At 46.1% G+C, this 13,685-nt stretch overlaps 1 protein-coding gene across 3 annotated transcripts in view; it reads right to left on the reverse strand.

Moving 5' to 3' along the window:
* Window positions 1-13,685, reverse strand: part of capn15 (calpain 15) — a 37,399-nt gene that overhangs the window by 12,804 nt on the left and 10,910 nt on the right. For 2 of the 3 annotated variants that reach the window (XM_027289246.1, XM_027289245.1), the window contains 4 exons: window positions 8,005-9,667; window positions 7,829-7,852; window positions 2,270-2,478; window positions 149-332 (listed from right to left, as the gene is read on the reverse strand). In XM_027289246.1, the coding sequence (XP_027145047.1) occupies window positions 149-332; window positions 2,270-2,478; window positions 7,829-7,852; window positions 8,005-9,645 (2,058 nt within the window). In that variant the 5' untranslated portion in view covers window positions 9,646-9,667. The remainder of the gene's footprint in view (window positions 1-148; window positions 333-2,269; window positions 2,479-7,828; window positions 7,853-8,004; window positions 9,668-13,685) is intronic. The other variant, XM_019268324.2, reaches the window with a different exon arrangement.

Below are 13,685 nucleotides of genomic sequence, written 5' to 3' on the forward strand. Positions count from 1 at the left end.
GTGTCCTTGACATTAATAGAATGTATTGTTGAGTCTACCTGTCTACAGCTTTCCCTGGTTTCACCATTTTCTCATCCATTACTTCTACCCCTAAATCTCTCCCTCCAGGGCTTCTCACATCCCTCCCTCTCCTCTCCCTGTACCTGACCTGGGAGAAGAGGAGGTAGCCATAGTCGTCACAGGGCAGCATGTCGTCCACCAGTACCGTCGTCCACGTCCCATCTTTACACAGCCGAACCTGGTAGGCCCCCTCCTGGCAGATGGTCCTGGTGATCATCACCCTCTCCACCAGCTCCGGACGCTCTGCCAGCACCGCCAGCGCGCTCAGGAACCTGCGGAGGGATAAAACTCAATGAATCGGAAAACAACGCGTCGGATTGGGACGGACAGATGGGAGGATGAGAGGATTGCGATGGAAACATGGAAAAGACTGATGTGAATTAGGCAGTGAAACATATGGAGAGGCAAAGACATAAATAATCAACTGCTTGTGACGGACAGGTGGATGGCTGAATGGATCAGGGATCTTGACTGATAGATGCAATCAGAGAAAGGAACAAGCAGAAACAGCCGGATAAGCAGCTATAAGACTGTAAATGTGCAATTAAGAACATTCTTTTCCGCAAGGCACTAAAGATTCATTGAAAATCAATCGCATTTCATGATTCAGGCATCTATGCCTTCTGGTTACCTCCCCATTACTGTTAATTCACCCTGTAGCAAAAACAAACTGTCTCGCCTCCACTAATTAGTTAGCAGGAGAAATTAGTTAATCAAAAAACCTGAATATATCAGAAAATGCTAATTCTTCAAAGAAGAGAAACGCGGCTGGGGATACAGGCATCCCGCTAAAAAGGAATGTATTTTAAAAGTGAACATTAGTTCATCGGAAAATGTAGAAAGAGATCATACGACGCTGATGAAACGGCTACAAACTGTTGCAGGTTTTGGGAGAACGAGCTAAAAATACGTGTCTTTATGTGCTGCTGACTCACAGCTTCTTTTTTTTTTTTTAAACAGAATACCAACCCCCCGATGGCATAACTCAAAGTTTACCAAACTGATTAGCTACTTTTACCACTCGCATTACTGTCAGTGTATCTACAGATAAAAGTAATATCCCCTTCAGTCCGGCCGTCAGTGTGTGTTTTATCACAGCAGCAAAGACTGAAAACACGTCTGTGTGGGGTTGGAAATGTGTATTGTCAAAGCTATATTCCATCTGTTCAGGCGACAGCTGAGCGTGGCCGCTGCTGAAAAACCCATCAGCTACAAAAAAAAAAAAAAAAGAAGAAAAAAAAAGAAAGAAATCAAATGAAAATCCAATTAGCTGTGTCATAATGTGACTGTAGCGTCAGCTTGTATTGCAGCTGTACTCAAGGACACCACTTTCTTCTTGCTGTCATTGGCTGACTGTAGGGAGCTGGGTTGTTTGCTGGTTTATTAGGTCAAGTGTGTGTGTGTGTGTGTGTGTGTGAGAGTGAGAGAGCGAGAGAGCGAGAGATGAATTAGGGTTACGTCCTGATGCGAATGAGAGACTTCGGCTCTGGGGAGGGTTATTTTTGATAAGCTCTGTGCTCCTGTGATGAAGCGAAAAGTTGTATTGGCACAACTTTGTGAGTGACTGTTCTCTGTTGTGTGCGTCAGTTGAGGAAGATGGCGGATGGCAACACACACGCACATATATAACTATATATATATACACACACACACCCCAAAGGACACACAGAACAAGGGCAGAGAGATAAAGCATGTGTCCAAACTCGCATCCCCGTGAATAATCTCCCTGTCAGGTGTATCTGTGCATCAGTCCAACTACACTCTGCTCCCTCTTTCATTTAATGCTTGCATTCTTCCTTTTTTTTTTCCCTCGCTGCCTCCCAATTTTTCAGTTTCTCGCTCTTTACTTACTGTTTCACTGCCTCTCCGTCACTGTCTCCCTTTCCCCACTCTGTGCTAGCTTCAGGCTGCAGTGTTCATCTAAAGCAGACTCAGACTAAAACCACACAGACATAAAACATTACCTGCTGTCTGTTTTATATTACTCTGAACTTTCACAGAGACCGGACGGAATGAAGAACGTCTCTTTACTTTGGGGATCTATGGCTATTTTGGTTTTGTTTGTCCTGGGTTAAACATTAATCAGGACAACCTCTTCCTTGTTATTCCCAGTGTTTTTCTAAATAAATGATCTGCCTCTAGATTGTTTAAAGTTATCAAACTCCTGACAGTCCCGTTGTGTCCTCGTGTTCACTTTTCGACAGCTCACCAGCAGTTCCCGAGCAGGCCTTGCAGGATGTCAGACGGCCTTGGCGTGCTGAAGACGGACCACTTGACGCCTCGGTCTTTGAAGTTGCTGCAGTTGATCTCGTGGGGGCGGAGCCACTTTTTGATTCGCTGTTGGACGCTGTCGCCCTCGGGGAAGCCCACGGAGCGAGGTCCCGGAGGGAAACTGTCATCCACGAAGTTCACAGAGTTCTGAACAGGGACAAGAGGGAGATAGTTGAGGCTGAGGAGGGAAGGAATAGATGCAATAGATTTTGAAAAAGCACTTCTGATTGTTAGAAAGATAGATCACACTGAAAGGAGTTGTTGAGAGCACTTTAAAATAAAGATTTTCAAACAACTAATGCAAACCTGAAGGACACTTGACGCTTTTGAGGACTAACTGTTAATCTCTATCTTGCATTTCCAAAATGATGACATATTTTGCAGGTGGATGATGATTAATGGAGGAAGCTACAGGGTGCCACACGAGCCCAGGATTCTCAGGGGAACAAGGACAAACTGCTGGCTATCACATTTAGTCATGTGTCATGTGGAATTACTTCCACGTGCACAGCGGGAGATGAAATATGCCGCGGTGTACCAGCCGGGATACGGGACACATATGCAAATCACTTTTGAACATTTCAAACGCGTTACTTTTCGACATATTTCCCGCAGAGCACCGGAGCATTTAGAACGGCACACTGGATTTAAACACTCTGAAATGTAGCCGCCTCTCTACTGTACGCAGGACTGGGACTACACGATACATTAACAGATCAAGACACCCAATATGTCACACTATCTGCCCATCTAAAACTCTCCTGTACAAACCCGAGAGGGCCAACAGACACACACGCAACCCTATCCGGTTTCCTGTTTGTGGTGTCAGAAGTTGGGCTTGGCCAGTCGTGTCACGAAGCAGATGGGGGATGTAATGTGGGCACCCTACTGGAGGCTCACAGTGAAGCGAATTGATTCGTCTCCATCCCACACAATCCAGTTCTGTCGCCTCGATGCAGCATTAGCTACCAGACAGAATCACTTCAGCAATGCCTCACAGCCCCGGCCATCCGAGGTCTCCATGTAGCTTACGGATTCTGGAGTTCAAAGGCTTATGCATGACCCTTGTGCTGGCTTTTTATTGTATGGGCTTAGGGGCTGGTGTGGATTCGCCACAGAGGTGGAGGAGACGGCCTCTAATTTCAAACTCACGGAGTGTTCTCCATACATAAGCAACACTAGAGGAGGGAAAAACTGTGAGCGCAGGGTAAAAGAGTGCATCTGGTAGAGCAAGGTAGTTACTATGACCTCTCTCTGATGGTAGAAGTGTTCATACAGAATCAGCTATTCTGAAGGACTTATAGTGGACTCTAATCTAAAATATTACACAAGCATCATCATTTGGGAAGCTGAGATAAATTAAAAGCCTGCTGGTTCTAATGAATAGATGATAAATGCTAGCTACAATAATAAATTAGCATACCAAGCTGCTTGCCACCAACGCTCTGACATCCAAAGACATTCTTTGATTGGCTTAATCTGGTCCGTTGACTGTTTCCATGATTTAAACCAGACACAAATTTGACTGTTTACTCCGTTCATCGCTTCAAACTTTACCTGTAGTGGGCATTTCAGTTCACACAGTTGCATGTGCAGACTTTTACATTCCAGTGTTTTTAAGAATTAATTCATTACTCTGAGAAATACTTGACTGTACGGCAGCTTGAGGCTTATTTTCACACTCTCTTATCTGCAGGTTAAAGGGAACTTCAGTTGATAAATAAATTAAGAGGGCCTGGTGACGTTAGTAGTGTATGGTATATCCCCCAGTATGTGCTAGAATACTGTGCCATGTGCTTCAACATATTTTAATCCATCCTTTCGCTTCCAGATGGTACTGCTGTTGAGAGTATCATGTTGCACTCACCTCCATCATGAACATATTTGAGCGGATTGTTCTGAGTCACTTCAAAGATGTGATATGTTGCAGTCTGTCCATAAGGAAAAGACCGTGCTGCACATTGCTACCATTAGATTATTTGCTTATTGTTTCAAGGCCTTTTGCCACCAAAAGAATCTGTGAGATAATTCGACCTCAATACATTCAGATAACAAAAAATAAATGATTAAAAATGATGTATTAAAACAACATAAAGCAGAGTGTGCAAAATGGCATACACCTTAAATAAATATAAATTGCCTGTCTGAAACAAGATATAACATTTGTAGTAAAGTGGAACCTTTTCTGGATTGTATATATAGTATAAACAACGTCCACATACATAACATACATACATTTTCCTTCTATTCAGGCTGCAGTGTTGTGACGTCTGCCAGTGTAAGTCTAGCTGACTGTCCTCGTCGAGTGAACCCGGTGCTGCTGTCTCTGATTCTATCATTGGGTGTGTGCCAGCGTGCAAAGTAGACCGCGATCAGCCAGTTCAGTGCTGAGCTAAGAAAACCTGCTGCCTTCCTGCCATCTCCCAGACTACACAGAGCTGGCAGGCTTCTTTTGGGGCATGTAAGCTCGTTGTTAGATATCTTCATGTTACAGACAACCTATTGATCTCTGAAAATGTGGTGACAAGGACGTATAAGAGCTGGATTTCATAGTGCCGCGCTTATTAAACCCAAAACAAAAGCATCCCAGAACAGCCTGGTACGTGCAAGACTGTCACAGACAGTGAAAACCTGTCACTGCAGGCAGTCACAACTTACGATCCAACATGGAAACCAAAAGAGACAAAATCCCAAAGTGTGGCAAAAATCCAAGTAGTATAAAGAGCGGTCTAAAGAATGAAAATAAAAACCAAATAAAACAAATCAAAGTCAATCTGTTGCCGCGTAGCATCTTTTTGTTGCTCCCCCAGAGGGTGACATGGAGAGGGAACAGAGGAACCAGTTCCAGCCATGCTGGGTTTTACAGTTCACAAGTGGCGCTGATGGCTGTTAGTAGCATTTACTCGGTTGGCACAGTGAGTAAGCGGACACGCTCTGGGGCACTGGCATCAAACACACATACACACACACACACACTTCTCGCTCTCCAAACCAATCAAGGAGAGTAGAAAAGCAAGACGGCAAGAGAAAACACACTCCGCTCAGGTGAGGAAAGAATATTTCTCATTGTGAGAATAATACAGTTTTGAACTCCCCAACAACTTGTACAGAATATTTGATAAGTAACCGCAGCAGAGAACACGCAAAGCTGCAAACAGAGCTGAACAAATACAACATATTAAAAACACTGTGTTTGTGTGGTCGGACTGCACAAACACACATCTTCACAGCGTAAACCAAAAGCTTTTACCGTTATTCAATTTTCGCCACTGGTGTTTTGGTGCTTGCCAAGTGTTAATGCCTTGACAGAGATGGATTACAAACACTAGCACCCCTTGCTTACCATTTCTATCCCACTTCAGCTCCCTGACCCTTAAAACTGAGCTGCAGTGGTTGATGCTGTTAGTGATTACACTCACTATAGGGAAGCAGATCATTTCTGCTCCTCTTCTCTCTAGCTCTGCTACTATAAATAGGCCAGCCCTGTGTTCACCTTAGCACACGTACACACACACACACATTGACTGCTACACGGGGGAACTGAGTGCAGTCGTGTGGAGAGGGTGGGATAGAGGTGGATGGGGTGCGGTTGGTGTCAAGGGGAAAGCATATATTTTGAGATATTAGCAGAGTGGAGGAGAAGAAAAAAAAACAGGATGAGCGCGTGGGGATGGATGTGATGGAGAGAGACGGGATAAAAGGGAGATGAAGAAGGGAAAGTACTTTGAAGAGCGCAGAGGGGCAAAGCTGCAGAGAAGGAGGCCTAAAATATTTGTAGGAAAAAAGGAGAGATGATAAAAGAAAGACGAGCTTAAATGTCGATCTTAAATTGGAAAAGGAGGAAGGGAAGGTAGGGATGAGGTATCTTTGATATCCTTCCTTCCGACTGAGCCAACTTCCCTCCCACACGCGTAGCAGCGGGCCCTGTGACTTTCAAAGAAGCCATTAATAATGCATACCAAATTTCTCTCATGCTATTGTAAACATAGGATGATAGGTGCCATGCCAATGTAGTAAATGGGCACACGTCAGACACATAAAAATACATTCAGAGAAACTAAGCCTGTCCCAAATAATGACCTGAATCTGATCAGTTCTGGATTCTGTGAAGTCTAATTAGTCTAATTAGATCTGTGTCATTAGTATAGGTGTTGGCGATCTGAGAAAGGTCTCAAATGAGCCCCTCTGACAGCCCTGGATAAGCATATCCATGACAACATAATGCAGGCTTATCAAAGGTTCAGCCTTGCAGAGAAAATGAACATGATGTGGTGTCTTAAAGAAACAACATAAAGGTTGTCGCATCATAGTTATAGCTGCTACAGAAGACATCCTTGTGTCTCCAAACAACTGTGACACCATGAATCAGACCAATCATGGCTCATCAATGACAATTCTTGATCTTTGAATGCAGGAAGAGGTAAAATACATCATTATGTGGGGTTATGGCAACATAATTACCAAAAACACAATTAGGATTTCGTTGTGTAAAGTCTGTGTAAAGGCAATTCTGAGTCCAAAATACACTAAATATGTTGGAAAATAGTTTATTACTGAAATGTGGAGTTAGAGGTTGTGGGCGGTCCTTAAAGGGTGGCTCGATGACACACTGAGGCCACCCTGAGCATACCCCTGTACCCCTAGCAGAGAGATTAATTCAATCTCGCTCAGAGTGTTTCAAAGTTAGTCATGTCATTTTCTGAACTCATCTGATACGTTTCAGCTGCTTCTAAATTGCTGCTCGGCTGCTCCCACGAGTGGGCGTGGCTTCAGCGCAGTTAGCGGACACGTTTTAATGATATACATTTATGCAGCTTAATGAAAATGTTCTGTTTAACGACGTACACTGATATAGAAAGAAGTGTGTGCTGTCTGTTTAACAAGAATTAAAGTTCTGATCCTTTAGTAATCTTGAAGAATTGATTCAGGGAAGTTCACATTGTTGTATTTGGTGTCAACTAAGGACAGGAGGTAGAGAATCCTACTCGGCTAGGCTGTCAGCATAAAAAAATCCCCAGCAGAATCTAATCATAACAAACAATAAAACTGGCCCCATTAAAGCCTCCCAATGCAAGAGTTACAGTCCTGACCGCAGACTTTTCAAATTCAGACTCCGAATTTTGTGAAGTGACTTCTCTGTGACTGAGGTCAGGTTCTAGTCTGGGTATAAAAATGAGTCACACTGTATCTGCAGCTCATTTAAGGTGGCCAACATTCACCCGGTGGTAGTTTAAAACTCTGCTAACGAAGCGAGGGCAAACAGAGGCAATGACAAAGCCTATTAGCATTTCTCTGAAATTAGAGAGATTGAAGGAGTGGGAACAATGCCAGAGCCACAACAAAAAGAGGAATTACAATGAGGGAACTGTGCACTGAAAGGCAATGCGCACCCTGTGATGCATTACACACAGAAATAAGCAGAAATGGACTTCTCAGAGAAGTGTAACAGAATGTAAAAGCAAAAAGAGGAAAAAAAAGCCACATATGATTAACTTACTGTTGCTGGACCAATGTCAGTTGCCTGTGGATGAGAATGCGCTACTTGGACAAGGCTTTACTTGTTCACTCATTCAAGACTATAGAATCATTGCTTGATAAATCACTTTTACGAATTACATCAAAGCGTCGATGGTTACTTAGGTTCCCCCAGCTACAACTCAATTTTTCTCTTACCTCTCTGCAGAAGCTGACTATGTTCTCCCAAAGCTCCTTGGCCTCGCCCTCATCATTTCGTCGACGGGCTTCTACGTGCATGCTTTCTCTCCTCTTCAGAGGCTTAACCACCTTGCGAAGGGTGAGGTACTGCTGGGGTGTGTGGCATGCTGCACAGTTCTTGGCCTTGATGTCATTTAGCAGCGTACATGCTGGGCAGCTCCACTGTCCTACCTTCTCCTGAAGGCTAGATGAGGTGGAGGCAGAGGAAGAACTAGAAGCAATAGCAGAAGAGGAGGAAGGGAAGCCCCGGGCCTGTTTGCGTGTTTTATGACCCAAGGAGGATGAAGAGGAGGAAGGTGTACAGGAGCATGATGCAGTGCCAGGCCCTGACGGGAGGCCACAGTGTGTACAGCAGCGTGGTAGTGGCTGCTCTTGAAAGCCATGTAGCTTGGAAGAACCACAGGCTGAGCACTTGGGTGCACCTGTAGGGTTGCGCAGCGTGCACTTGGAGCAGGCCCAGGTGCTAAAGTCTGGGCTGGATGGACTGGCCGGGGTAAATCGTACCGTCTCACAGCCAACCAGGTCAATGAGGTCAGCACCGGCCCGTGATGATCGGCAGGCCTCACACTTAGATGAGTTACCGGGGTTGGGCAACGAGCAGCTAGGGCACTTCCAGGTGGGGGCAGCTGAGGAAGCAACAGGGAGGTGGGGGGTCAGTGGATGGTGCTGAGGGTCTTCTTCCTCTAAGATACTGAGGCGCTTGCTGGGGTATGAAGGTTCCTGGGGTTGGGCATGTTTGGGCTTGGCTGGACGCTGTGGGCCTGGCTGGGGTGGAACAATGGCTGCTGAAGGTGATGTGGGACTGGGAGTGTTGGTGCCTGGGTTTGGTGGGCGCCCTGGAGGGGGCACCTCTCTCCTGCTGCGGGGCACAGGGTTGTTTTGGAGGGAGGAGGAGAAAGCAGTAAAAGGGGAAGAAAGGGCCTGTGAGGACACATGAGGTGGTTCTTGGGGATCACAGGGTGGGGCTGGGGGAGAGTCATCCGTTAGGTCTATGAGAAGGGGGGCAGTGCCTGCTGTGTGAACAGGAAACCCCAGCACAGGTGTGCGCACCTCAGGCACCACCAGAGCTTCAGGGGGGATTTTAGGCAAAGACAGTTTCCTGGGACCGCCGCAGGCTGAGCACGACAGCGCCACGGGTGTGTTGTGAAGTGTGCAGCGAGGGCAGGCCCAGCCAGCGTGATGCCCCTCCAGGCTCACCACTTCTCCGTTGCTCTCAGACCGTCGCAGCACTTCCTCCTTAGCTGGATGCTGTCCATGGGGCTCAAGTAAAACTGTGGAGGTGACGGTAGGTGCTGGGGGTTCGGCCGGAGCAGGCGGGAGGCCGTTGGCAGTAGCAGCTATAGTGGTTGTAGGAGGTGTGTGAGTTGCAGGGGATGGTCCGAAGCCGCAGACGGAGCAGGCGCCAGAACCCTGGGGGTTGTTGAGTGTACAGCGGGGACAGGCCCAGCGATGCTCCTCGGTGCTGCTCAGCCGTAGGATCTGGTTAAGGTCAGGTTTCTGGCGTGGCGCCTCACAGATGGAACAGCGAGGTGCTGCACCGGCATTTAAGAAGGTGCAGCGTCCACATGACCACTCACTGCCTCGCACCGCTGCTGCCATGGAGCCAGGAGAGTGAGAGTGGCTGAAAAACAGTAAAACAATGAGTCAAAACTGATTCAAATACCGAATGCATAATACGTTTCATGGCTTAAGCTGAGAAAGTGTGAGTTAAGTAAAGTCGAAGGACAGGAGAAGACAGTAGCAAGTCAGAAATAAGATGAGAACAGAGAATAAGATTATGCTTCCAGTCAACTGAGGGTGATTATCTAAAAAGGAAGAGAGAACACCGAAAACATCTGAGACTGCAAGAGGAGAGGCAGACAGAATTAGAAAAGAAAAATAGAGACTGAGAGGGAAAGATTAGCCGGTGCAGGGGAAAAATCAAATCTCCCTCCTGGGGGCTCACGGGGCAGTAAATCCATACACAATGGCCACATGATTAGAGCCAGGAAGACAGCACAGAGAGAGGAGCTGAGAGGAGAGGAGCTGAGACGAGAGGAGCTGAGACAACAGGAGAGGAGAGGAGAGGAGAGGAGAGGAGCTGAGAGGAGCTGAGAGGAGAGGAGAGGACCTGAGAGGAGAGGAGAGGACCTGAGAGGAGAGGAGAGGACCTGAGAGGAGAGGAGAGGAGAGGAGCTGAGAGGAGAGGAGAGGAGCGGAGAGGAGAGGAGAGGAGCTGCGAGGAGAGGAGAGGAGAGGAGAGGAGAGGAGAGGAGAGGCTGCTATAGCCTCAGCATACTAAGGAAAGCTTCTTCCTGACTGACACTTACTAGAACAGAAAAAAAACACTTGGGATCTCTTCCACTTTATATTAGCTTCACTTCTCTTCTCTTTTTACCCAGTGAATGCAAATGCAGGGCAGATGGGGGCAACTCGAGGTCACGTCACCCTCATAACCAGAACGGATTTTCAAATGAATGTTGAATGCATGAGTCTATTAATTCTGGCAGCACTGACTGGCATATTTGAGACAAAAATACATTCGTACTGCTGGAACTAAAGCAACGACCGCTATCAACATCACTAACTTCAACAGGGTAAACAGTGCAGAGGGAAATGTGAGGAGAAGAAAACAAATCAATTGAAGAGAGTTTTGATTCTGGAGCACAGGGAGCAGCTCATCTATCTAGTCTGTCCACTCCATCTAGTCAGTATAATACTCTAAAGTAGTCTGTTGTTTCACATTGACTTGCATGTACAATTCATCCTGTGCGCCTGCAGTTCAGTCAATCTAACGTATTGATGGTGGGTAGATTAGGGCATTTGAAGTGGGGGGAAGTGTCACAGTTGGATACCTCCAGAGAGAGATGTTTGGAGAGGGCCCCCCCTGAGGGACGGACGTGGTTGCTGTCTGGACAAGCCCATAAATGTCACTGTCACTCAAGCTGCTCATGTGTGAACACCCAACACAGGGAAGGTGATGTGGGGATAGCAGGATGGCAGGATGGTGGAGGGTAAGGTGCTAAGAGTTAGAGCACCGCAATGCTCTTCACACTGACCCCAGTGGCAAACGTGTTGCCTGCAGAATGACGCGTGAATCTGGTCACCTTCATCCATCTTTTTTAGATATTTTGGTCGGAGAATCTAAGGTTGCTTTGACACTTTGAACACTTCCATGGGGAAGCATTGGTTTGTGGCTGTTTGTATAAATGTCTATACTCCCTGCTGAAATTGCTTATTTTTCTATGAAGATCATATTCTGACAATGCTTTGTTGTTTTCACAGCAGGAAAAGGAAAAAAAAAAACAACAACTTCATTGTAGCTGTGATATTTTTATGCCACCGATAAAGAAGAGTCTTGTAAAGATGACTGCTAGTTGGTCGGCATAGATAGTGCTCTTCACCACTGCACTGCCATATGTCCTGGATGGCTAATTGCCCTTAGTTCAACTCCATTAGACCTTTTCAAAGTAGGTGAATCCTCAGAACCCAGGGGAACCTCTTAAAGACAACGTCTCGCTCCCGGCACACCGTCCTCTCCTCTCCGGCACACCGTCCTATTCTCTCGTCAGCTCTGCTCTCTAAGGTAAGGAGGAGAATGACAGCAGGGAAGGATACTAATGTGTCTCTTTGGGTGTCTTTGTGTGTATGGGTCCTTGCCGCTGGGGGTGCGCACACATGCAGGCATGTAGCTATATTTATCTGTACACATAGCAGAGTTGCTTGTTTTGTTGTCCAACTATATTTGTGCTTTAGTTCCTGTGTGTGTGTGTGTGTGTCCTCAGCCCCAGGGCAGCAAAAGTATGGAAGCAGAAGTCCCGGTGCTTTATGTCAGGAGCCATTTGTGCTGCGTTCATTCTCTCAGGGTAAAATCAGCACTCCAACATAAACCAGGACCCACTGAGTGAGGAGTAAACTCAGCCAAGACAATAATAAGCATAACAAGGAAAACACAAACTTTGTGAAGACACACAAACACTGAGAAATCTTTCTTTTACTTACTCCTTGCCACGGTACCATCTCCTGTGTCCTCCTGGTAGCTATGCAATATTAAGTGTTCTTGACCTTAATTCTTGGCCTTAAACATAAAATGCTAATGCTGTATCAGTCAGGGAATAAGATTTTTTTACAAGCATAAAGATCATTTACATAAAATGATTTTTTAGTATGCTATTCAATGTACACCCAAACAACCTGTGCTGTGCCTTCAGACTACAACACATCCACCTAGCCTGCCCCCCTCTGCAACTCAGTTAAATGTGGTTCATTTTAAGTGGCCACCCCATGCTCACACTGATGGTGCATGTTCACACCGTGCTTCGCTCTGCAAAAGTCTGAGCCTATCTGAGGGCTGAGAACAGCGATGACAACAACAACAACACATGTCAACGCCTCATGTTTGATGACAGGTTCTTCCCTGTGGCCATTTTCATAACTGTCAGGCCTCTTTTATCTCCAGCGAGAGAGCAAAGTCATGGTGTCAGCCATATGGAGACGCCGTCAAAGAAATTGATTTGCTTTTTGATAGAGCACAAGGACTGTAAGTTTATTATGTTGCCGACGTAGGTTTAGCTTTTCATCAAAGTGATCAGCCTTGAAAGGAATTTTTAATATCAAGCTTTATTATCTCATTATTATCTGTTGTAAGTATCACACCTATCAGATGTAAGAAACGCGTGATGAACAACCACAGCCACAATTCTACCCATCATTTAAAGGAGGCATTGTGAGCGCAAACAAGCACGCGCCTTTGAGTGCATGCCTGCAGCACATGATGAATCACTATTGCTTGCGATCCTTGGACCTTTCTTAAAAGGACGCTTTCTGTGTACATGCTCCAGTCACTCACATGAGTGTGTACACGCACACACACTTTTTGTCCTTGGCCTTGTGTTCAGTAGAGCTGCTCTGAAAGTGCCCACTTCAGCTCCTCGGTTCCTCAGTGTCGCAGACCTGGGCCCGTAGCCAATAGCTTACAGTGGGAAGTGAATGAGAGAGAGAGATTACAAGAGAAGCAGAGGGAGAGAGAGACCCTCACCTCCTGAAAACCTGTTTTTTTACAACGAGGTCCTCAATGCAGCCTTCTGTCCATAAAATACCCGGTCCTAGTCTAAATTCACTCAAGTATGAGTATCAATGACCCCTGGACATTTTTCTCAAGGTTTCATTGGGTGTGAGACAATCATAGGGCACTTCACTGGACTATTACAGGGACTGAGTGCTCTATAGTTCTTACAGACGCAACATGATGTGAGGAAAACTTCACCAACTGAGAATCCAGCAAGGACATCTCCAGGCTTTAGAGAACAAGTAATTAGAGGAAGAAAAGTAAAGAGATGCAAGAGTACAAGATGCTGGGTGTTAAGGGGTTTTTAGAAGGCGATGCGAAGGCTAGAGGAAGTCTACAAAAGCACTGTTGATCATGTGCAGGCCACCTATTGCTGGCTACTTGGATTCCTTCCACATGCTGAACTCTGTTGCGAGATCAAGTGAGCCCAGTCTCGCCAGCTTCTCCCTGCCTCGCTGTGAGACATTTGGCCTTTGTGCGACAGTCATTAGCACTGCCTTTCCAAAGGTTGGCCCTGAGCCCAGGGCCTGAGGGGAAAGCGTGGTACCTTCCTTGGCCATCGGAGGCAGATTATATATATCTGCTTTAAACT

This window comes from Larimichthys crocea, chromosome XVI, assembly GCF_000972845.2.
Source record: "Larimichthys crocea isolate SSNF chromosome XVI, L_crocea_2.0, whole genome shotgun sequence".
Taxonomy (NCBI): Eukaryota; Metazoa; Chordata; class Actinopteri; family Sciaenidae; genus Larimichthys; species Larimichthys crocea.